At 38.8% G+C, this 24,766-nt stretch overlaps 1 protein-coding gene and 1 pseudogene across 4 annotated transcripts in view; one reads left to right on the forward strand and one right to left on the reverse strand.

Moving 5' to 3' along the window:
• The first annotated feature begins 2,217 nt into the window (after positions 1-2,217).
• LOC108536418 (NXPE family member 4) overlaps positions 2,218-24,766 on the forward strand; it is a 63,197-nt gene continuing 40,648 nt past the window's right edge. The window contains exons 1-5 of one of the 4 annotated variants that reach the window (XM_017883137.1): positions 2,221-2,384; positions 3,207-3,312; positions 14,930-15,663; positions 16,165-16,226; positions 17,653-17,859. In XM_017883137.1, the coding sequence (XP_017738626.1) occupies positions 3,217-3,312; positions 14,930-15,663; positions 16,165-16,226; positions 17,653-17,859 (1,099 nt within the window). In that variant the 5' untranslated portion in view covers positions 2,221-2,384; positions 3,207-3,216. Of the gene's footprint in view, positions 2,385-3,206; positions 3,313-14,929; positions 15,664-16,164; positions 16,227-17,652; positions 17,860-24,766 lie in introns of all 4 variants that reach the window. The other 3 variants (XM_017883138.1, XM_017883139.1, XM_017883136.1) reach the window with 3 other exon arrangements.
• On the reverse strand, positions 13,244-14,765 carry LOC108536340 (histone deacetylase 1 pseudogene; annotated as a pseudogene).

The raw sequence follows: 24,766 nt of genomic DNA on the forward strand, positions 1-24,766 counted from the left end.
ATGAGACTTTGGACTTTGGACTTTTGAATTAATGCTGAAATTCACTAAGACTTTGAGGTACTGTTGGGAAGGCATGATTGTATTTTGAAATGTGAGAACAATGATTATATTTTGAAATTTGAGAGTAGACTAATATATATTCCAAAACAATTGTTATTTATTTTGTGGCTCAAATTCTTGCAACTTTGGTCATCAGGAGCTCTTTCAGGTTAGCTTCTGGACCATTTTGTCATGTCCCTCCATTTTTTAAAAGACATTTCCTAGCACCACAAGATGCTCTAGGCTCATCTCATATCCCCTAACAAAGTGATGGAATCAACCAGCCACTTCTCCAAGAAATTCTGGCTCCCTTTACTGGAGAATTAAGAAACCAAGGTCTAGGCACTAGGTGTCATTGCTTCTAGGGCTTCTCTATGGACAGAGCTTGAAAATATATGTCTGTGTGCATGAACCCAAGTATACATACAAATGCATATTTATCCATCAAAAAACTCTGAATGCATACAGATAATTCTAATCCCAACTGAATATCACAAGGTTAATTTTAATATACCCATTACATTTTCTTGTTTATAGTTTCTTTCTCCTAAAATAGTTTTTATCTGATTCTTTATAGAAAAAGTTTGTCCACCCCTGGTTTATATCATTCTGATTTCAGATCACTGTTCATATATTTGAATTTAAGAATATATTGACAGAAGTTTTCTATGTTCCACTTCTTTTTTTCCTTCTTTTCCTTCTATTGGGCTAATCAAACATATTTTATTGTTTCATTTAATCCTCATTATTGATTTATTTATATATACCACTTTTTAAAAGAAATATTTAGTGGTTATACTAGGGTTACAGTATTTTTCTTAATTAATCAGAGTCTATCTTCAAGTAATGTTATCCCAATTCACACATGGTATAAAGACTTCAAGATAGTTTTTCCAACTTCCTACTTTTCATTCTTTGTGCTTATGTTGTCATACACATACACTATAAACACACAGTGATAGAGATCAAAATGACAGGAATCTTGGATTCAGTCCTGTTTCAAAGTTCATCAGATAACCTGCACAAATCATTCAAACTTTCTTCTGTGCTCTTGGTTCTTTAAGTCAAGCATATCTATTATGCCTACCTCATAAAAAGATCCCAGGTTAACATTAGATTTCAAAATCTATGTGACCAAACCAAATTAAAATCTATAAATCTATATGTCTCAGAGTAGACTGTGAACTTGGGTGGGTGCTGGCATCAGTCCTCTATGGAGCAGCCAAACCAAACCCACTGCAAATACTTTTTTCTTATTACAGGCTCCTCAGTGAAAAATTTGACAATCATAGACCCAGTTTTATAAGGTTAAAACAGCTTTTCCAAAGGTCATCATGTAAAGACATAAAGAAGTATTGTTAAGGCGAAGTTGGTAGAACAAGATCAAAGATGTTGGAAGAATTTCAAGATCTGAAACAAGAAGACCAGTTGTGAAATTGGTCTTGATTCCATCTTTTTAAAAACATAAGACTGGAAAGATTGATGGGCATGCTTAAATAAGTTTACCCTCCTGTGTAGGGCAGCAGTAATAAACCCATGGAGGGAGCCACAGGGCCAGCAGCTACTGCTTCCTGTGGGCACTGGTGCAGCTATCTGGGTGCCTGCTATTTCCAGCACTGTTTTCATCAGATCAAGAATACAAATCCCAGATGGATTCAAACCCATGACTATAAGCGGTCACTCTGTTAGTCTCAGATGCAATCAATATTATTGTCTTCCCTATGTTATATTTGAAGTTCTTTTAGTTCAGTTCAGCAAATTGTATTGAAACCTACTATGTACGAGATAATATGCACTTGAATCCTGCCAACTGGGTCTTGACAATAACGCTCAGATGGAAACTAGAAAGTTTGCCTTTCGGTTGACGATTACTCTCCATCATTCAAACTTCTGGCTCTTTTTCTCATCAGTTATTTATTGTAACTATAATATTTATCAAATTGTATTAACTAAATATAATTATTTATCAAACACTATTTTTCTCATCAGTTATTTATTGTAACTAGAATTAGACTCATAAAACTTCAGGAATTTGAAATCATATAACCTACTATGCAGAGCACTTCATTTCTCCTTCCTGCCTCTGCTTGAGCTAATAATTACAGTTTGTGATCCAGGCCCCTCCTTAAGGTGGAGTTGACGTAGCTGACACTTCCGTCTTAGCTGAAACAAGCAAAAGGTTGTGAATCCATGCTAAAGGTAAATAAACTGTAACATATATTTGCAGTTTATTGTGGGACAAAGGAGAGGTATGCCAATAGCACACTGGTGGCTTCAGAAGAAATCCTCAACTCCTAGCTCGCCAGAGAGTCTATGTATGGGATTGAACAATCTATAAACTAAAGGTATGAAAATATTTGTAAAACTGGGAGGGTGAGGGAAAAGTGTAACATTTATTTTTGGGTGCAGAAATGTCTAATGCCCATGTATAAACTAGGGACCTGGGGTGAAAGGTGCTTCTAGGGGAGGGTAAATTTTGAGGGATGGAAAGTTTTAGAAGGGCAGCATTCAAGCAATCTGATGTTAAATTTAAAGTTCCAAGTTAAAAGAGAACTTGGAATTCCAGTGCAAAGAGAAATGTTAAGACAAATCATAGAAAAATACTGATAAGGCCTGAATTGTTTTTTAAGTAAGAAATGTTTTAAAATAATTCTTTTCAAGCTTCAGAGGTGCTAGAAAGCCTGCCAAAACAGAAAAGGAGGACATATTAACAGATTGGCATTAATGAAACAGAAAAACTAATTTATATTCAACAGACACTATAATCATATGGTTCTCGGTGTCAATATTTGCTGGAGTATTTTGTGTCTGCCCTTGAGTTTAAGGGAATAGAACAGGGAACCTGATAGGTGACAAATAGTCTGGAGACTTCATCTAGACACAAGCAAGCTTGCATACTTCAGGCCCTTAGCTGCTCGATTTCTTAAAGTTCACAGTGGGCTCCATGAAATATTTGTTCTGTAGAATGTACAAGCAGATAGCTAAAAAAGAGCACCTGGGAGATACCAAGTATAGCTTGGAGGGTGAAGATTTACTTCTGGGAGTTATTTATCTGAGGCTAAAAAGTAATCATGAGTCAAAAAAATTTCAAATGTTTCCCACGTTTGTTTGCTTTTCTGTTTTGTTTTGTTGTATGTTTTGTGCCTGTTTTGTATTGTCTCTTGTAGGATCCTAATCATGAAAATAAGTATGATAAATTATAAGTCACTGTGGGCACTGTTGTTTATATTAGCCTCCTGGATCACTTTTACACTTTTCCAGAACTCCACAAAGGTAGGAAATGCTTTATTTGTGTGGTTTACAAAAGCTTATTTTTGCTTGTTATCTCATCTGTTCTAGGAAAGGCTAAACTACAAGACTTGTAGATCATAGGAGGGGAGTTTCAATAGCTAGATACCAAACAATATACCTGATAATCATTAAGCAATATGTGAGAGGATAAATACTGTGTGTGTGTGTTCACACATACACATTCTTTCTTTGTCACATATAAATGCATTGCACTTATCTTCTTGCAATGTTTACCTCATCTTTTTACTTTCTTTAAGGGAACATCTAAAGAACAGAATATCTGTATTTTGGTTTTATTTGTTTGAATTTTAATTTTGTGGGTACAAAGTAGGTGTATGTATTTATGAGGTAGATGAGATATTTTGATACAAGCATACAATACACAGTAATCACATCAGGGTAAATGGGGTATTCATTGCCTCAAGAGTTTATCTTTTCTTTGTGCTACAAACAATACAATTATACTCTTTTCGCTATTTTTTAAATGTAAAATAAATTATTGGTGATTGTAGTTACCCTGTTATACTATCAAATACTAGATCTTATTCATTCTGTCTAATCATATTTTTGTACTCATTAACTAACCCTACTTAATCTCCATGCCCCCACCACCCTTCCCAGCCTCTGGTAGCCATCATTCTACTCCATGAGTTCAATTGTTTTAATTATTAACTTCCACAAATAAAAAAGAACATGCAAAGTTTGTCTTTTGTGCCTAGCTTATTTCACTTAACATAATGACCTCCAGTTCCATCCATGTTGCTGCAAATGACAGAATCTTGTTCTTTTTATAACTGAATACTACTCCATCATGTATGTATACCATATTTTCTTTGTGTATTTGTCTGTTGATGGACACTTAGGTTGCTTACAAATCATGGCTACTGTAATTAGTACTGTAATAAACATGGGAGTGCAAGTAGCTCTTGGGTATACTGATTTCCTTTCTTTTGGATATATACCTAGCCGTGGGATTGCTGGATCATATGGTAGTTCTATTTTTAGTTTTTTGAGGAACCTCCAAACTATTCTCTATAGTGGTGTACTAATTACTTTCCCACCAACAATGTACAAGGGTTCCCTTTTCTCCATATCCTCACTAGCAATATGTTACTACCTGTCTTTTGGATAAAAGTCATTTTAACAGGAGTGAGATTATATCACATTGTAGTTTTGATTTGTGTTTCTCTAATGATCAATGATGTTGAGCACCTTTTCATATACCTGATTGCCATTTGTATATCTTCTTCTGGTAAGTGTCTATTCAGATCTTTTGCCCATTTTTTAATTGGATTATTAGATTTTTTTTTTTGCTATAGAGTTGGTTGAGTTCCTTGTATACTCTGGATAGTAACCCCTTGTCAGATGGATAGTTCGCAATATCTTCTCCCATTCTGGAGGTTAACTCTTCACTCACTTGATTGCTTCTTTTGCTGTGAAGAAGTTTTTAGTTTTATATAATCCCATTTGTCTATCTTTGCTTTTGTTCTCGGTGCATTTGAGGTCTTATCCAAAAATCCTCTGGCTACACCAGTGTCCTGAACAGTATTCCCTATGTTTTCTTCTAGTATTTTCATACTTTGGGTCATACATATCAGTATTTAATTCATTTTTAACTGAGTTTTGTATATGGTGAGAGAAAAGGGTCTAATATCATTATTTTGCATATGGATATTCAGTTTCTCCAGCACCATTTATTTTAAATACTTTTGTTCCCCCATTGTATGTTCTTGATGACTTTGTCAAAAATCCAGATGACTGTAAATATGTGGATTCATTTCTGTGTTCTCTATTCTGTTCCATTGGTGTATGTGACTATTTTTATGCCAGTATAACACTGTTTTGTTTACTATAACTTTGTAGTATATTTTGAAGTCAGGTAATACAATGCCTTCAGCTTTGTTCTTTTTGCTCAGAAAAGTTTTGGCAATTCTGGATCTTGGTTCCATACAGATTTTAGGATTGTTTTGCTATGTTGACAAAGAATATTATTAGTATTTTGATAGGGTTTGCCTTGAATTTGTAGATTGCTTTTAGTAGTCTGAACATTTTACCATTTATTCTTCTAACCCATGAACATGGAATATCTATTTTGTGTGTGTGTGTGTGTGTGTGTGTTTTCCAGTATCTTGCATCAATGTTTTGTAGTTTTCACTGTAGAGATCTTTCACCTCTTTAGATCAATTTATTCCTAGGATTTTTTTTTGTAGCTACTGTAAATGAAATTGCTTTATTGATTTTTTTTCAGGTTGTTTGATATTGGTGTATAGAAATGTTACTGATTTTTTTATGTTGATTTTGTATCCTGCAGCTTTACTGAGTTTTAAAATCAGTTCTGACAGTTTTCATTGAAGTCTATGGGGTTTTCTAAATATAAGTTTATGTGGTCTGCAAACAGGGACAATTTAACTTCCTCCCTTCCAATTTGTATGCCCTTTATTTATTTCTCTGACTTAATTGCTCTGGCTAGGACTTCCAATGCTATGTTGAATGAAACTGGTAAAAGCGGTCAACACTATCTGTTCCAGATTTCAGAAGGCTTTCAACTCTTCCACATTGAATGTGATGTTAGCTGTGGATTTGTTATACATGGATTTTATTGTTTATACATGTTTTTTATTGTTTTGAGGTACATTTCTTCCATACCTAATTTGTTGAGATATTTTTATCTGAAGCAAAGTTGAATGGTATCAAATGCCTTTTCTATTGAGATGATTATATGATTTTTGTTAAATGAGAAGGGTCCACCTGACAAATGGACTTTCAAAAAATTAGGGACATAATATACCCTGGTCAATATCTCAGATAATCCTTGCATCAAGGGCTGTCAGTCCAGACATATCCTGTTCACCCACAGATTTGTAGGTCACTACTTTTAGCAAACATCATACAGGGGTCTGGAATTCCATGAGCAATTTATTGTTTCGAGGTACATTTGGTGAAGGATTTTAAGGACTTTCCATTGGCTGGAGGCTAGCAAGTGGAGTTTGCCATATTCTGACTATAGTCATCCTGAGAGCTGGAAAGTAAACCCTTGAGAAATGGCCCATTCTATTTCTGCAGGGGAGTACTGAGGCTTAATTTCTTTTATGGAGCCTTTCCAGGTTAGAGGGGCTTCAAGTTGATGCCATGAGGCTTTCTTGCTGCTGACTTGGCTGCCTGACCTGCTAACTTATTTCCTTCAGCTATTTCATTTGTTCCCTTCTGATGTTCCTTACAATGCAGCACTGCTACCTCTCATGGAAGGAAAACTGAGGATAATAACCTGTTAGTTTCCTGGCGGTAATTTATAGTAGATTCATCAGTGGTAAGAAAGTGTCTTTCCTTCCAAATGGTAGCATGAGCATGGAGAACTAAAAAAGCATACTTGGAGTCAATGTAAATGTTAGCTACCTTTCACGTGCTTAATTCAAATGCTCTTGTAAGAGCTATCAGTTCAGCTAGTTGAGCACTTGTGCCTGGATAGAGAGGTGCACTTTCAATAACATCATTCAGAGTGACTACTGGATATTCTACCTTACGGACTTCTTGCTCTACAAAGGAACTGACATCTATGAAGATGGTCCAGTATGGATTTTCTAGGGCAGTTTCCCTGAGATTCTCCCTGGCTTCATAGATCTGTACCACAACTTGCTCACAGTCATGTTCAGGTTCCCCAGTCTTCTTGGGGAGGAAAGTGGCTGGGTTTAGGCAAGAACAAGTTTTTAACTGAACTGCTGACCCTTCTAACAGCACAGCCTGATATTTAAGGAGCCAACTGTCTGTTAGCCAAAGGTTCCCCATAAAAGACAGCAATCCTGCTACGTTATATGGGGCATAAACAGTTAAGCCATTTCTCAGGGTTAGTTTGGTGACCTCCAGTACCAGTAGGGCCAACATGGCAATTGCTCAGAGGCATGCTGGCCATCCTTTACCCACCAAATCAAGTTTCTTACTCAGGTAGCCCACTAGTTGTTGAGCTGGTCCTCAGGCCTGAATTAAAATTTCCATGCCCATTCCTTTCCTTTCTGATACATAAAGATTAAAGGTCCTCCCTACAGGAGGGCTGAGGGTTGGTACCTTAAGTAAGGCCTGCTTTAGCTGGCTAAAGGCCTTTTGAGCTTTAGGTTTCCAGGTTAGGAGATGAGTTTTATCCACTTGAGTTTCTTTTATGAAGTGATATAGAGGATGACCTATCTCACCATACCCAGGTATCCACAGCCTGCAAAATCCTGTAATGCCCCAAAATCCCGTCAGTTGCTTGAGGATTTTAGGGAGGGCGAAGGAGGAAATGGGCTTAATTCTTTCTTCCCCTAATGCTCTAATCCTTTCAGAAGCACTAAACCAAGGTACTTTACCAAGGTTTTGCAAAGTTGGACCTTAGATTTTGAAATCTTATATGCTCTGTCAGCTAAGAAATTAAGAAGAGCTTCAGTGCCTTCCCAAGAGGTTTCCTCAGTTGGGGCACAGAGCAGTATATCATCCACATATTGCAAGACCCTTACCTGAGGATGTGATAACTCAGAGAGGTCCTTTGACAGTGCTTCTGTCCAAACAAATGAGGGATAATCTCAAAATCCCTGAGGCAGCACCATGCGTTTTACCTGGGCAGTTTGGCCAGAGGGATTCTTCAAAGGCAAATAGGTATTGAGAGTCAGGATGTAACAGTATGCAGAAAAAGGCATCCTTTAAATCTAGGACTGTAAACCATTTAGTTCCCGCAAGTATTTGGATTAGCAAGGTATAGGGATTAGGTACTACCAGATGGATTGAGACTATGGCCTTATTAATGAACCTCCATTCTGCATTGGGTTTTTGTGCTCCTAATATTGGGGTGTTGTAGGGACTGTTACAGGGTTTAAGGAGGCCCTGCATCTTCAGGTTATTAATAATGGCTTCTAGCCCTTTCTTAGCTTCTGGCTTTAGGTGATATTGTCTCTGATTAGGAAAAAAAGTAGGATCATTAGGATAGATCCAGACTGAGATAGTGGTTACAGCTCAACCTATTCTTCCTTGAGTTGCCCAGACTTCTGGATTGATATTAGCTTCCACTGGAGGAGAAAAAGACTTTTCCTGGGGCTGGCCCCATGCAAGCTAGAATGTCTCTACCTAATAAAGGAGTGGGACTTTCAGGCATGATTAAAAGGCACATGTAAATAATATGTCCCCCAACTGCAACTAAGGGGTTGAGAAAGACATATCAGATTAGTTTTTCTGAGACACCCCTCACCTCTCATGCTATGGAAGAGGGGAGGCCTCAATTATAGAGAAAAGAGAGGCTGGCTCTGGTGTCCAGAAGGAGGTCCACCTTCCTTCCTTCAGTTTCCAGAATTACCTGGACCCCTGTGCTGTAATGGTAGTTTGAGCCACTAGAGCCAGGGCTTGAGCCACTAGAGCCAGGGCTTGAGCCCCAGGACCATCTCTGAGACTGGTTCTGAACCTGTTGATGTCCATCTCTGGGGGCAGTCTGATCACCAGTGGTCCCCGTCACAGGCTAGAGAGGGTTGAGGTGGCTTCTTCTTGCTTCCTGGGCACTCCTTTTTAAAGTGCTCTTACTTCCCACATCGATAGCAACTCGCAGATGCACCTCAGGGATCCCAGACTTTGCAAGCCTGCAAAGCAGCTACCATAGCCTCAGTCCTTCTCTTGTGTTTCCTCTCCTTTTTCTGGGCCTCTTCCTGGTCCCTACTATAAAAGACCAAGGTGGCCACCCTCAGGAGATTCTCCAAAATGCTGTCTGGCCCTATAGCCTACTTCTGTAGTTTCCTTCTAATATTGGGAGCTGCCTGTGTAATAAACTTGTCATTTAGAATGAGCTGTCCCTCAACTGAATCAGGGGACAAGGAGGTGTGTTTTATTAGTGCCTCTTTCAGCCTTTCCATAAAGGCTGTGGGATTCTTTTCTGGATTTTGGTTTACCATGGACAGTTTAGAGTACTTAAGAGGTTTGGCCCTAGTTCTTCATAGGCCCCTCAATATACCCATTAAAAGGTGTTTCCTTTTCCATTCATCTGTAATGTCACTGGGGTTCCAAACAAGGTAGTCAAGAGGTAGTGCCTCTCTTCCTATTGGAAATGATGGTTCCCCTATTTCTTCACTTTCCCTATTTTCTTTTTTTCCCTTTTGGCCTACTATAGGAGACATATTGTTCATCTTCGAATTTCTCTCCGGCCTGCAGAGCTGCCTGTTTTTCAGCTGCAGTTAGGGTCTGGCATAGGAGCAGCATAACATCCCTCCATGAGAGGTTAAACACCTGAGTTAAATTTTGGAAAGCTTTTATATACCTATCAGGGTCATCAGAAAATCGGCCTAAATCTCCCTTTATTTGCCTAAGATCCTGCAATGAGAAGGGAACCCTAGTGACATCACCTCCATTGAGCATATCCTATAAGGGTAAGAGTGAAGCTGGGGTAGTGGGGAGTTTTGGAAATGGTGGAGCTGAAGGACCTGATGGCACAGCTGGAGGGGGCCTCAGAGAGGGAGGACAAGAAGGGCCTGGACACTCAATAGTTGCCTCAAATAGTTCCCCTGGATGTTTCCTCTCTAGTTTTGGGGAATCATTCCCATTGGGTCCTCCTGATATGACTGCTGAAAGAGCTGAGCTGATTGTGCAATGCTTGCAAAGTTCTGGGTTGTCTCACAGGGTGAAGAAAGCCTGTACATAAGAGATCTCTGACCATTTGCCATCCCGTCTACAGAAAACATCTAATTGTTGGATAGTATTAAAACCAAGGCTCCCCTCTGCAGGCCAGGCTGGTTGAAGATGGTAAGAAGGCCACACCCTTGTGCAAAAGACAATGAGTCACTTTTTCTTCAGTCTTGGGGTCAAAGGAATCCCAGTGCTTCAGAAAGCACTCCAGAGGAGTGCAGACCAAAGATACTCTGTTATTCATCTAGAAAGAGAAGCGAGAAAAAAGATGTCCCTTTAGTCACCTTCCTTTCCTTTGGAAAGGCCTAGGGTGGAGGGGAAGACAGTGGAGGGCATCCCCCCAACTGTTTTCCCTCCTTGGTTCCCTGAGCCTTGGCATCCTTTAAAGGTGCCGTCCACTGATACAGGCATAACCCTCAGCAATGAAACCAGAGGAACCAATCAATTGGGATTAGTCATGCTCACCCATGTGATTCTAGTCCTCTGCTGGTGATTTCCCTTTGACTTCCTAGACTGTGTGATCTGCATGACTCCCAATAAATGGATGTCAAGAGAGACTGTGTTACATTTACATTTGGGCAATGCCCTTTAACTGAGAGAGAATGCAGGTTTGAGCTGTACAATTTGCTATTATGGCCTGTACTAAAGTATTTATTCTTAGGCAGTGGCTCTGGTTAACTTCCAGAATTAAATTCCCCTTACTATTTAAGTACCATTTTAAGAGGAGGCAGAATAGGTGCTTTAAAAGAACATAGGAACCAAATGGTGGTTTTCCTGCTGATGGGACCGTGTTGAGACTAAAATTTGGTTTTGGAGGACCTTTTTCTCCTCATTGTTGAAGGCAGAGTTTTCTTGTTTGCAGAAGGAGCATAAAGCCTGGTCTCTAGTAGAGGGGCACAAAAAAGCAAGAATTGGGAAGCTAAGAGTGTTTTGGCAAATGGTCAATAATATGCCTAATGGGATAGGGTTCCTACTTGACTAGGTGGTGCTGTTGACCTTGAAATACAATGTACTCTCCAGACCAAGGGTAAAGAGAAAGATGTTCACAGGGGGTGTGGGGGAGAGAAGGAGGCCCTCTGCCTAGAAAATCACAAAAACAATAATCCCATGAGCTATATTCCCAGGTACTATAGCATTTCCTGACCTTGCCTAACAGGATTACTTGACTGAATTATAAAAATTATCAAAGCATTGCATATAGAGAGTGGGTAGGAGACATGGAATTTGCGGATAGGAAAGGAGAAAATTTGCAATAGAAAAGGCTTGGAGATCCTGTTGCCATCATCCACCAGGCTGTTGGAGGCTGGAATTAGTCCAGAAGCCTTCGGGTAACACCAGGGTGTCTCCCTGGCCAGGAACCTTCAGTGCCTCTTGACCTCTTCCAGCCCCACATGACAGCTGGCTCTCTGTAAAAGGAAACCACTTAAAAGCAAAGTCAACATTCCCAGCACTCTGAGGACACGGGGAGATTAGCTAAGTTCTCCCTGGCAAGTCTGTCCCCTGAGTCTTGTAAGGCTGGTAGCCATGCTAAATTTTTAAATGGCTGATTGGGGGCCCAGTATTTGGTTTGATTTTTTAAATGGAGAGCAGACAGCCTTGAAATGAAGGAGTTGGGGTCCACTACTACACTCACCCTTCCGATGAATCTTCCTCGGATCCCAAGTGGGCCCCCACAATGAAACGGCATTGTTCATCTGGGATAATACCCAAGGTTCGTTGTCTCGCATCAAGGACATGGACATACAAGGAATGAGTTTATGAGCAGAGGTTTAATAGGCAAAAGAAAGAGAAAAGCTCTCTTGTGTAGACAGAGGGGTCTTGAGTGGGTCTTTTGGTCCACAGTGAAGTGCAGGAGATTTTATAGATGAGCTTGAGGAGGTAGTGTCTGATTTACATAGGGCAAGAAAGATTGGTCAGACCAGGTGTGCCATTTGCATAGCACACAAAGAACTTGTTAGGACTAGGTGTGCCATTTGCATAGCATGTGAAGAAGCTGGCTGTCCCACTCTAATCTTTTATTATGCAGGTGGATTCTCTACCTGGCCAGCTCCATGTTGCCTGCTTTTTTACTGTACACACTGTGACAAATAAAAGGGAAGATGGAGCCTCCATGTTGAACATGCCTGGCCTTCAGTTAGCCCTTTCTATTGACACAGCTGCCAGCATTCACCATACAAGCTTTCAGCTTGCTTATCTATGTTTGCAGCTTGATTTTCTGGGCTGCTCTTTGTTAGAAAAGAAATGACTTAGGGGCTCCTTTTTGTTAAAAAGGGAAGCCTTGCCAAGGACTCCTTTAGCCTCACTGTCTACCTAAATAATTTCTTTCTAGCTCCTGTTTCATTTCCTTTATATATTTAGGTGTTCTGAATGTTGAATGTGTATATATATATATTTATATATATATATATTTCTCTTGATGAATTGATCCCTTTATTATTACATAATGACCTCCTTTTCTCTTTTACAGTTTTGACTTAAAGTCCAATGTATCTGATATAAATATAGTGATTCCTGCTCTCTTTTGGTTTCCATTTGCATGGAATATCTTTTTCCATTACTTCACTTTCAGTCTATATGTGTCCTTAAAGATGAAGTGAATCTCCTGCAGAAGGATAGAATTAGGTCTTGTTTTTTTATAATCTACTCAACCATTCTATGTCTTTGGGGTAGGGAGTATAGAAATATACCGTTTTATTACAGAGTCTCACAAAATAAAATAGTATCTCAAAACTCCCCAATTCTGCAGGTAGAGGAGGGCAGGAGACTAGCCTACCATCCTCTACCTGCACAACTGGGGGAAGACAGATGGCAGTCAGTGTGAGTTTTTTGGCTCACTTGAGGCCAGTGAGAAGGTATGAGAATGGAACCAAACTAAAAATGGCTGATGTTACTTTAGGAGCCTGAAAAGAACAGGGCATACTTGAAGACCCAGCGACCCCTTTTAGAATGCACAATAAAGGCACCTTTCCAAAGCTACTAAGCAGGCACTTGGCATTTCAGTATTTTGTCTCATGTTTGCACAAAAGTATTCCTTTCACCCAGACCTGGCACCTTTTATGCTTCGGAGTTAAGACCTGCAGAGGGATGGGTGGCAAGGCAGTTCCTAGAAGAGATCACCCAGCATAGCTGCCCTGGGCTCAGGGTCTTGATTTCTGTCTAGTCCCTGGAACTATTTATATTTAATAAATTTTATATGAATACCTGGAGAAATAGAAAACATAAAATCTGAGAGTTTGGGAGAGAAAGATTGGGGACTAGGCAGGAAGCCAGAGCTGGAGAGCTTCCCTCAGGCCGGCTTGACCTGGTCCTTGACCTCTTTGGCTCCTGGCTTCTTCTCCTTTGTTTTTCTCCTCTTCTGTGACTTCTTTCTTCATCTCCGAGTCTCTCTTTCTCATCCTGTTTTAACCCTCTTGGATTTTCTGAAGATGGGAGAAACCTTGCGGCCACCCTCTCCCTCCTCATCAGAACCGAAGAACTCTTCCTCACAGGTAATTCGTCTGTCAGAGAAACAGATGGAGATGCTTGTCAGGGTCTTCTTCATTCTCAATGCCACCCTCTTGAGGGACAGCATCCTCAGGAATCACCTGCATTTGGACTGCAGGTGGATGGGGCTGCATTACTAGGTTCTCAAACAGCCATTATTTAATCTTCTCCAGGTACTCATTAGTGTTCTAGTTAGTCATATTGGAAGGACTGATGTAGGGCTTGAAATATGGTCTGAAGTATTCAAAGTAGTCATTGTATGAAGGCTCATTAGAAATCTCCATATCCAGAGCCACAGCTATTTATTATTTCCAGCACTGAGCAACATTATAAATGGTGTATCCACCTTCTGCCATCAACAGTATAGGCAGGTTGAAGCTCTTGACAAATTCCATACACTTGGCATGCGCTTTGATGGTCAGATTAAAGCAATCTAACTGATCCCTAAACAAGGCATCTGAGACATGCCATAAGACCACCACACTAGACAGGAGCATCTCTATTACTTTGGACATGACCAGTTTGAAAATGGCCTCAAAGGACTCATCATCAATCCCATCTAGAAGCAGACAGTTAACAGCATAATATCTGCCTTTGCCAGTCCCAATATCCCATAGATCCCCATTTCCTGGGAAGTACTCTCCATATTTATGAAAGGACACAGTCCTGACCTGGCCTGTAATATAGAAGGTCTCTTCCATGCCATCGTCATGGTGAATATCAACATCAACATACAGCACCCACTGGTGATATTTTAGCAGTTCCAGGGTGGTCCAGATTGTATCACTGACATAACAGAAGCCAGATGCCTTGAACTTCTTTGCATGGTGCAGGCCCCCAGCCCAATTCACAGCAATGTCCATCTGCTGCTTATTAAGTTTCACAGCACTTGCCACAGAGCCACCAGTAGACAACTGACAGAAGTCAAACAGGCCATTAGATACTGGACAGTCCTCACTAAAATTAAATCTCCACATCTGCTTGCTGTGCTCGGACACGTAATCTGGACAGATGGAGCACAATAATTTAATGCAGTAATCACTGTGGTACTTGGTCATCTCCTCAGTATTGGCTTTGTGAGGGTGAGGGTTTCCATTTTTCAGTAGAACCCATAGTTGAGCAGCAAACTGTGAGTCATGCAGATTCAGTGAGGCTTCCTTGGGTGGGCTTGTCCATAATAGTAATTTCCAATATCCCTATCATAGTAGTAACAGACTTTCCTCCTGGTGCCCTGCCTTTGTGCCATCTTGCTTACCTCCTGTCCTTCTGTCCCTCCCGTCAGTCAGTCTCCATTCTATATCTTTTTACTGGATAATTTAAATAACATTGATAATAGTATATAAATAAATATTGAAAATCATAATAAGTAAAAATGACAGGAACAGGAACTAGGAACAGGTTAATTTCATAGCATGTTATACTTCCTCTCATTTCAGCTCAGGTATGCTCTAAATTTATCCATCTCATATCACATTTGCTGTCATTTCAGATTTGGTCTGCTCTAAACTTATCCATCTCCCTCCATCACTGGAACAATTCCATAAAGTCCTTATTCCTTAAAGCACCACTGATACCATTAAAGCCACTAACAGAGACTGAACTCAGAATAAAGGAAATCATAGAGAAACTAGATCAGCAGATCCCACCCAGACCTTTCACCCACATGAACACCACTACCAGCGCCACACACAGCACAGCCACCATCCTCAACCCTCGAGATACGTACTGCAGGGGAGACCAGCTGGACATCCTGCTGGAAATGAGGGACCACTTGGGACACAGGAAGCAATATGGTGGGGATTTCCTGAGGGCCAGGATGTCCTCCCCAGCCCTGATGGCAGGTGCTTCAGGAAAGGTGACTGACTTCAACAATGGTACCTACCTGGTCAGCTTCACTCTATTCTGGGAGGGCCAGGTCTCCCTGTCTCTGCTGCTCATCCACCCCAGTGAAGGGGTGTCAGCACTCTGGAGTGCAAGGAACCAAGGCTATGACAGGGTGATCTTCATTGGCCAGTTCGTCAATGGCACTTCCCAAGTCCACTCTGAATGTGGCCTGGTCCTAAACACAAATGCTGAATTGTGCCAGTACCTGGACAACAGAGACCAAGAAGCCTTCTACTGTGTGAGGCCTCGACACATGCCCTGTGCTGCACTCACTCATATGCATTCTGAGAACAAGAAAGTTTCTTATCTTAGCAAACAAGAAAAGAGCCTCTTTGAAAGGTAAAAATAATTACTTCTTGAGACTACGTGTGCAAATATTGTAATTTGGCCTATATACTGATCCCAAGAAAAGTCTTGTGAGTGCATCAATTTTGGGTGTCTTTAGTAAGAGCCTTTTGGGAAAGGAGCTCTGAATTCATTTAGAGACAGTGCCCATTCTCTAGTAATCCACAAACTTTTTGAATATTTAATTCTTATCAATGAGATTAAAATATATACAGAATAAAAACTAAATGAAAATGAGAAATGCACATTTGTATATGTGTGTGTGCTCTAATACATTTTTTCTGCATCTCAATAAATCCTCCTACATACCTTCTGGGTAACTGTATCCCATAGCCTAATAGGCAAAGAAATGGAAATTTACTAAATGGCCTGAAACTGTAGGCATAATAATTGACTTATCTCTAAGAAATAACTGAGGCACTGGATAATCTAGTTTCTGTATGTTTCCTCATTTGAGGCCACCTACAGATTAATTTCTGTATTTGTGTCTTTAAGGTCAAATGTGGGTGTAGAGATTATGGAAAAATTCAATACGATTAGTGTCTCCAAATGCAACAGTAAGTACTCCTGTGTTTGGTGGGTGGTGCCTATTTCTAGACCCATTTAAAGGGTTTCTTCTTTCTACTGGATTTGTTCACTGTTTCAGTCCTATCAGCACTCTTTTCATTTGGCTCATCTAAGGTTGGCCAAGACACCAGTTATCTAGGTGAGTGAATAATTGAATCACCGGGATATCATAAGCCTATTTTAGTAACTGTAACTCTCATCATCAGTCTATTTGTCAGTCAGTGAATTCCCTGCCCAATTTATACAATAACATTTAAGCGTTAACTCTTTCCCAATTCTGTACCTAGTTCTTTACCTCACCACAGCACCCCTCTTCATACCACTGCCATCACCTCTTCCCACATCACCACTAGCCCATCACCATCTAGAGGTTTCCAACCTGCCATCTGGGTGTCAATTTATTATAATCCTTCCCTCTGGATCTTTGCCACCTTTCAAACAATTGTTAGCATACAAAATAGAACTTCCACACTTATATTTACTAATTACTCTCCAATTTCTTTGAATCCAAATAGCCTAGGAAACTCCTATCTAAAATGATTCAAGGCAAGAGCTTTTATGTCTCTGCAAGTTCAGCATTAAAACCTTGCTAATCACAAAAAAAAAGAAAGAAAGCCTTGCTAATCACTAATAAACCTATCTACACTGAAGTGTAAATACATACCTAGATGTAGAAATGTTGTTTTTCACTACACATACACGAGTACACTCATACCAGTTATTAAAATATTAAACTACTTCTCTCGGTTGATTAATAATCACTGCCCCAAACCTGCCATGGGCTCCTCACCATCATGGCTTCCTCACCATCATGGCTACCTCAACACTTGGATTCCAAGACTCTTCTAAACCCCTCCAAGACTAAGGGGTTAATCCCTGGCCCATCTTGGACCTCCAAGACACTGTCCAGCCTATAGCCATATTCATTTTGATTGGCCAGTTCCCAAGTCAAACTAGTTGTTAGTATTTTTTATATCACCTTTATTTAACTCAAAGGATTTGTATTTTGATGGTGGCATTTAAGACACTTACAGTGTGACAAACTTAGGGGTAAAGTGAGCTAAAATGATAGGATAATTGAGCTTCCATTCCTATGCAAGAATTGATGACTTTACTTTCATAGAAAGGCTAGAAAATACTTAAATTTTCCCCCAGAAAGCCATTTTTTTTTCTAGGAGGAAACATATACTCTTATAATGAACATTAATGCACATTATTTAGGAAATTCACATCACAGAAAATTTTATTAAAAAAAAAAAAATCTGTTCCATTAAGAGAATACTTCAATAAGACTTTTTCCACCATTACCACCACCCTTACCCGCTCTTAGGATACTTAGAGGATAGAAGGCTCTTAGTAAATACTGATGGGTAATTTGATGTTTTGGACGATCCTGTCTTACTGATTCTTTGGCAGAAGAAACAGTTGCAAAGAAAGAGAAATGCAAGGTTGGAATGACATCCACAATCCCTAGTGGGCATGTCTGGAGAAACACATGGAATCCTGTCTCCTGTAGTTTGGCTACAGTCAAAATGAAGGAATGCCTGAGAGGAAAGCTCATATATCTAATGGGAGATTCCACGATCCGCCAGTGGATGGAATACTTCAAAGCCAGTATCAACAGTATGCCTCAGTCTAAGTTATAATTCTTACCCCTTTCAAAAACTTCTTTTCCATTTCAAAGAGGAGAAGGGAATATGGGAAATGCCTCTTTATTTTCATATTCCTCAATCACAACACACCAAAATTTTCACAAGGTATTGTTATCTTTCCTTTAAAAAAAAATACAGCTATCTAACTGGAAGGAAACCAGTGTAGAAAAAGGTTTACTACATCCCTATCTCTGCAGAATTCACACTTCAGTATGTACCCAGTAGGCTCAGAAAACTATTGATGGAGCCAAAGATAACTTAAGATATTAAATTAATAACTTAAGATATTCAGCTTCTAGAACCAGCATAACGATTAAGGGTATGATTCTAAAACCAGACAGCCTGGGTTCAAAACCTGACTTCCCTACCTCCTATCTGGGTGACTTTGAACAAGTTACATAACCATTCCATCTGTCAGTTTTCTCATCTGTCAACTAAAGATGAAAATAATCTCTATCTGGTAAAATAAGGTAATGCATACAATGTATGTAGAATATTGCTTCTCACATGGTTAAGTTCTCTTTTGTGTAAGGTATCATTACTGTCATCATTACCTAAAAGAACAGATGTCAGAAGTGAAGTAGACTGCATCAGGTAGGCACAAGTAAAGCATGGGCTTGCAGTCTAACAGACCTAGGCTGTGCTATTTAGAAACAATGACTTTGGGCATGTTATTTATTTTCCCTGCCTGGTGTTTCTCATCAATCAACCAGGAATAATAATAGTGATATAGTTTAACTGATTGTCCCCTCCAAATCTCATGTTCAAACATGATCTCCAACACCAGAGGTGGGACCTAGTGGGAAGTGTTTGGGTCATCGAGGTGAATCTCTCATGAATGGCTTGGTGCCCTCCCCATGGTAATGAGTGTGTTCTTGCTCTGTCAGTTCATGTGAGAACTGGTTACTTAAAAGAGCCTGGCATCTCTCTTGCTTCCTCTCTCACCATGTGACACACTGACTCCCCTTCCCTTCCGCCATGACTGAAAGCTTCCTGGCCTCACCAGATGCTGAACAGATGCTGATGCCATGCTTGTACAGCCTGCAGAACCATCAGCCAAATAAGCCTCCTTTCCTTATAAATTACCCAGCCTAAGGTATTCCTTTATAGCAATGCAAACAGACTAATACAAGCTTGTATAGAAGATTAAATGAAGTAATGGATATAAAGTATTTAACACATTGTAAGGTGTAGTGGCACATAGAAAGTACCCAAAAAAACAATAGCCATTGCAATTGTTATCATTACTTAATTTAAGGGTCAGGGATAGAATCCAATTGCTAAAATCCTAGTTCAGTTGCTCTATTTACTAAACCAAGAGTGCAGCAGTAATAACTCCAAATTTGCTAGTAGACCTTAGCAACCTCACCTACAAAACCACTATTGGCTGTCCCTCTATGACCCCGGATCCTGGCTCTCATCACTGAGAGAAATGCAGTAGCTGTGGTTCCATCCTGGCCTTCCCAAAATGAGGCCACTCATGATCTCAAACTTAGAAGGAAAGTTGATCCAATAAAAGTAGGAAAATTGGTAGGGCCTTAGTTCTAAGTTATAAGAAAAATTCTCAACAGAAGGGAGAGCTTTAAATTGTGATCTCTGGTAAATGACTAAACTCCTAGGGAAACCTCAATTACCTCATCTACAAAATTCAAGGTCTAGTAACAGCCTCATAGCATCATATTCCATAACAGTGATTCTCTTAGGTCATATAAAGGACTGAGTTATGGAGTGACCTACCTCTTCAACTCATCTTTTAATTTGTCATAGAAAAAAAACTGTTGTACATTGTGTTAAAAGTTCAATTCTATGGCCACAGTATGATTTGGAAAAGAAAACTGAAGTAAGTTGGAAGCAGAGTGAAGAAAATAGCTCTGCCATTTTCCTCCAACTTACCCTAGAGCATCTCTGTTTTCCAGCCTCAGTGGGTTAAGTCTTCAAATGTAGCCCTTTGCTTCTAAGACCATCCCATGTTACAAAGCATCAATAATCCTTCTCTGCACATTTTCCTCAAAAGTTCTAACTACAAAGCAGTTAGCCCTGATGTTCTGGTAAAAGTCTAATTAATATGATGAAAATGGAAGAACTTCATTTCATTCTATTCATGTGTCAATTAAATATACATGAGAGGATCCTTGAGGTGAATGGATAGATCAGTCCAAATAAATGCTTTGTATATTGTAAAGGGTTCCACAAATGACTAGCAGTACTTATTATTATAGTAAGGCACTTAATATTATCCCATGCATATGTGAAGGAAACACAGAAGTACAGAAGATAATTTCAGTCTTGAGGGAATTTAAACAGTGGCTGGGGAAATAGGGTTTACATGTTTTTTTATGAAAAGACCATCAATTAGTACCATTCTCTATCCTCAAATGAGTTTAGTCTACAGTCAACAAAATGTACAAAAATAACATCTACAAAACTGACCACATAATCCTCCAAGGAAGTTACTTCACTACCTTTCCATCCCCACTCCACTAGATTCCACATGTTTCTATAAGGTAGCATGAACATAATCTCTCACATTTACATAACACTTTTTTAATTTTTAATTTTTTTTTATTTCAATAGGTTTTCGGGGAGCCAGTGGTGTTTGGTTACATGGATAAGTTCTTTAGTGGTAATTTCTGACACAGTGATGCACTCATCACCCGACCAGTGTACACTGAGCCCAGAGTATAGTCTTTTATCCCTCGTCAACCCTGAACCTTTCCTCCGAGTCCCCAAAGTCCATTGTATCATTCTTAGGTCTTTGCATCCTCATAGCTGAGTTCCCACATATGAGTGAGAACATACGATGTTTGGTTTTCCATTCCTGAGTTACTTCACTTAGAATAATAGCCTCCCATTCCATCCAGGTTGCTGCAAATGCCATTATTTCATTCCTTTTCATGGCTGACTAGTACTCCATAGTGTGTGTATGTGTGTGTATAACATTTTATATATATATATATAAAACATTTTATATATAACATATATAACATTTTATATTATATACATACAAATAAAACATTTTCTTTATCCTCTCATTGATTGATAGGTGCATTTGGGCTGGTTCCATATTTTTGCAATTGCAAATTCTGCTGCTATAAATATAAGTGTACAAGTATCTTTTTCATATAATGATTTTTTTTTCCTCTGGGTAGATATCAAGAAGTCGAATTGCTGTATCAAATGGTAGATCTACTTTTAGTTCTTTAAGTAATCTCCACACTCTTTTTCATAGTGGTTGCACTAGTTTACATTCCCACCAACAGTGTAAAAGTGCTCCCTCATTACTGCATCCATGCCAACATCTATTGATTTTTTTGAATATGGCCTTTCTTACAGGAGTGAGGCGGTATCACACTGTGGTTTTGATTTGCATTTCCCTGATAGTGATGTTGAGCATTTTTCCATATGTTTGTTCACCATCTGTATATCTTCCTTTGAGAATTGTCTATTCATGTCCATAGCCCACTTTTTGATGGGATTTTTTTTTCTTGCTGATTTCTTTGAGTTCTTTGTAGATTCTGGATATTAGTCCTTTGTTGAATGCATAAATTGTGAAGATTTTCTCACACTCTGTGAGTTGTCTGTTAATTCTGCTAATTGTATCTTTAGCTATGCAGAAGCTTTATAGTTTAATTAAGTCTCATCCATTTATCTTTGTTTTTGTTGCATTTGCTTTTGGGTTCTTGGTCAGGACATTTTTGCCTAAGTCAATGTCTAGAATGGTTTTTCTAATGTTATCTTCTAGAATCTTTATGGCTTCAGGTCTTAGATTTAAGTCTTTGATCCATCTGGAGTTGATTTTTGTATAAGATAAGAGATGAGGATCCACTTTCATTCTTCTATATGTGGCTTGCCAATTATCCCAGCACCATTTGCTGAACAGTTGAACAGGGTGTCCTTCCCCAACATTATGTTTTGTTTGCTTTGTCAAAGATCAGTTGGCTGTAAGTATTGGGCTTTATTTCTGGGTTCTATATTCTGCTCCATTGGTCTGTGTGCCTGTTTTTATGCCAGTACCATACTGTTTCAGTGACTATGGCCTTATAGTATAATTTGAAGTCAAGTAATGTGATGCCTCCAGATTTGTTCTTTTTGCTTACTCTTGCTTTGGCTATGAGGGCTCTTTTTTGGTTCCATATGAATTTTAGAATTGTTTTTTCTAGTTCTGTGAAGAGTGATGGTGGTATTTTGATGAAAATTGCATTGAATTTGTAGATTGCTTTTGATAGTATGGTCATTTTCACAATATTGATTCTACCCATCCATGAGCATGTGATGTGTTTCCATTTATCTGTGTCATCTATAATTTTTTTCAGCAGTGTTTTGTAGTTTTCCTTGTAGAGGTCTTTCACATCCTTGGCTAGGTATATTCCTAAGGATTTTATTTTATTTTATTTTATTTTATTGCAACTATTGTGAAAGGGGTCGAATTCTTGATTTGATTCTCAGCTTGGTTGCTGTTGGCGTAAAGCAGAGCTACTGATTTTACAGTATATTAATTTAGTGTATATTAATTTTGTATTCTAAAACTTTGCTGAATTCATTTACCATTTCTAGGAGCTTTTGGGATAAGTCTTCACGGTTTTCTAGGTATACTATCATATGATCAGCAACAGGAAGTAAAAAGATTTCCTCTTTACCGATTCAGGTGCCCTTTATTTCTTCCTTTTGTCCAGCTGCTCCAGCTAGGACTTCCAGTACTATGTCGAAGAGAGGTGGTGAGAATGGGCATCCTTGTCTTGTTCCAGTTCTCATAGGGAATGCTTTCAACTTTTCCCCATTCAATATTATGTTGGCTGGGGGGTTATTGTAGATGGCTTTTATTACCTTAAGGTATGTCCCTTCTATGCTGATTTTGCTGAGGGTTTTAATCATAATAGATGCTGGATTTTCTCAAATGCTTTTTCTGTGTCTACTGACATGATCATGTGATTTTTGTTTTTAATTCTGTTTATATGGTGTATCACATTTATTGACTTACGTATGTTAAACCATCCCTGCATCCCTGGTATGAAACCCACTTGATCATGGTGGATTATCTTTTTGATATGCTGTTGGATTTGGTTAGCTAGTGAGGATTTTAGCATCTATGTTCATCAGGGATATTACTGGTCTGTAGTTTTCTTTTTTTGTTGTGTCCTTCCCTGGTTGTGGTATTAGGATGATACTGGCTTTACAGAATGATTTAGGGAGGATTCCCTCTTTCTCTATCTTTTGAGATAGTGTGAATAGGATTTGTATCAATTTTTCTTTGAATGTGTGACAGAATCAGCTGTGAATCTATCCTGAACTTTTTGTATTGGCAATTTTTTTATTACCATTTCAACCTCAGTTTGTTACTGGTCTGTTCAGAGATTCTGTATCTTCCTGGTTTAATCTAGGAGGGTTGCATATGTCCAGGAATTTATCCCCTTTAGGTTTTCTAGTTTATGTGTTTAAAGGTGTTCATAGTAGCCTTGAATAGCCTTTTGTATTTCTGTGGTATCAGTTGTGATATCTCTGATTTTATTTCTAATTGAGCTTATTTGGATCTTCTCTCTTCTTAGTTAATCTTGCTAATGGTCTATCAATTTTATTTATCTTTTCAAAGAACCAGCTTTTGTTTCATTTATTTTTGTATTATTTTTGTTTCAGTTTCATTTACTTCTGCTCTGATCTTCATTATTTATTTTCTTCTGCCAGGTTTGGGTTTGGATTATTCTTGTTTCTCCAGTTCCATGAGATATGACATTAGTTTATCTATTTGTGCTCTTTCAGACTTTTTGATGCAGGCATTTAAGTCTACGAAATTTCCTCTTACCATCACTTTTGCTGTATCCCAGAGGTTTTGATAGCTTACATCACTATTATGGTTCAGTTCAAAGAATTTTTTAATTTCTATCTTGATTTTATTGTTGACTCAATGATCATTCAGGAGCAGGTTATTTAATTCCATGTATTTGCTTGGTTTTGAGGGTTCCTTTTGGAGTTTATTTCCAATTTTATTCCACTGTGGTCTGAGAGAGTACTTGATATACTTTCGATTTTCTTAAATGTACTGAGACTTGTTTTGTGGCCTATCATATGTTCTACCTTGGAGAATGTTCCATGTGCTAATGAATAGAATGTATATGCTTCAGTTGTTGGGTAGAATGTTCTGTAAATATCTGTTAAGTCCATTTGTTGTAGGGCATAGTTTAAGTCCATTATTTCTTGGTTGACTTTGTCTTGATGACCAGTCTAGTGCTGTCTGTGGAATGTTAAAGTTCCCCACTATTATTATGTTGCCATCACTTTCATTTCTTTGGTCTGTTAGTAATTGTTTTATAAATTTGGGAGCTCCAGTGTTAGATATATATTTAGAATTGTGGTATTTTCCTGTTGAATTAGTTATTTTATCATTATATAATGGCCCTCTTTGTCTTTTTAATCTGCTGTTGCTTTAAGGTTTGTTTTGTCTGATACAAGAATAGCTACTCCTGCTTGCTTTTGGTGTCCATTTGCATGGAATATCTTTTTCCACCCCTTTACCTTAAGCTTATGTGAGTCCTTATGTGTTATTAACAGGTGACTTTCCTAAAGACAACAGAAACTTGGTTGTTGAATTCTTACCCATTCTTCCATTCCCTATGTTTTAAGTGGAGCATTCAGGCTATTTACATTCAACGTTAGTATTGAGGTATAAGATACTGTTCTATTCATTGTGCTACTTGTTGCCTGAATACCTTGATTTTTTTTTCATTGTGTTATTGTATATAGGTCCTGTGAGAATTATGCTTTAAGGAGGTTCTATTTTGGTGCATTTTGATAACTTGTTTCAAGATTTAGAGCTCCTTTTAGTAGTTATTGTAGTGCTGGCTGATAGTGGCAAATTCTCTCAGCATTTGTCTGGAAAAGATTAT

This window comes from Rhinopithecus bieti, unplaced genomic scaffold, assembly GCF_001698545.2.
Source record: "Rhinopithecus bieti isolate Rb0 unplaced genomic scaffold, ASM169854v2 scaffold_11964, whole genome shotgun sequence".
Lineage (NCBI taxonomy): Eukaryota > Metazoa > Chordata > Mammalia > Primates > Cercopithecidae > Rhinopithecus > Rhinopithecus bieti.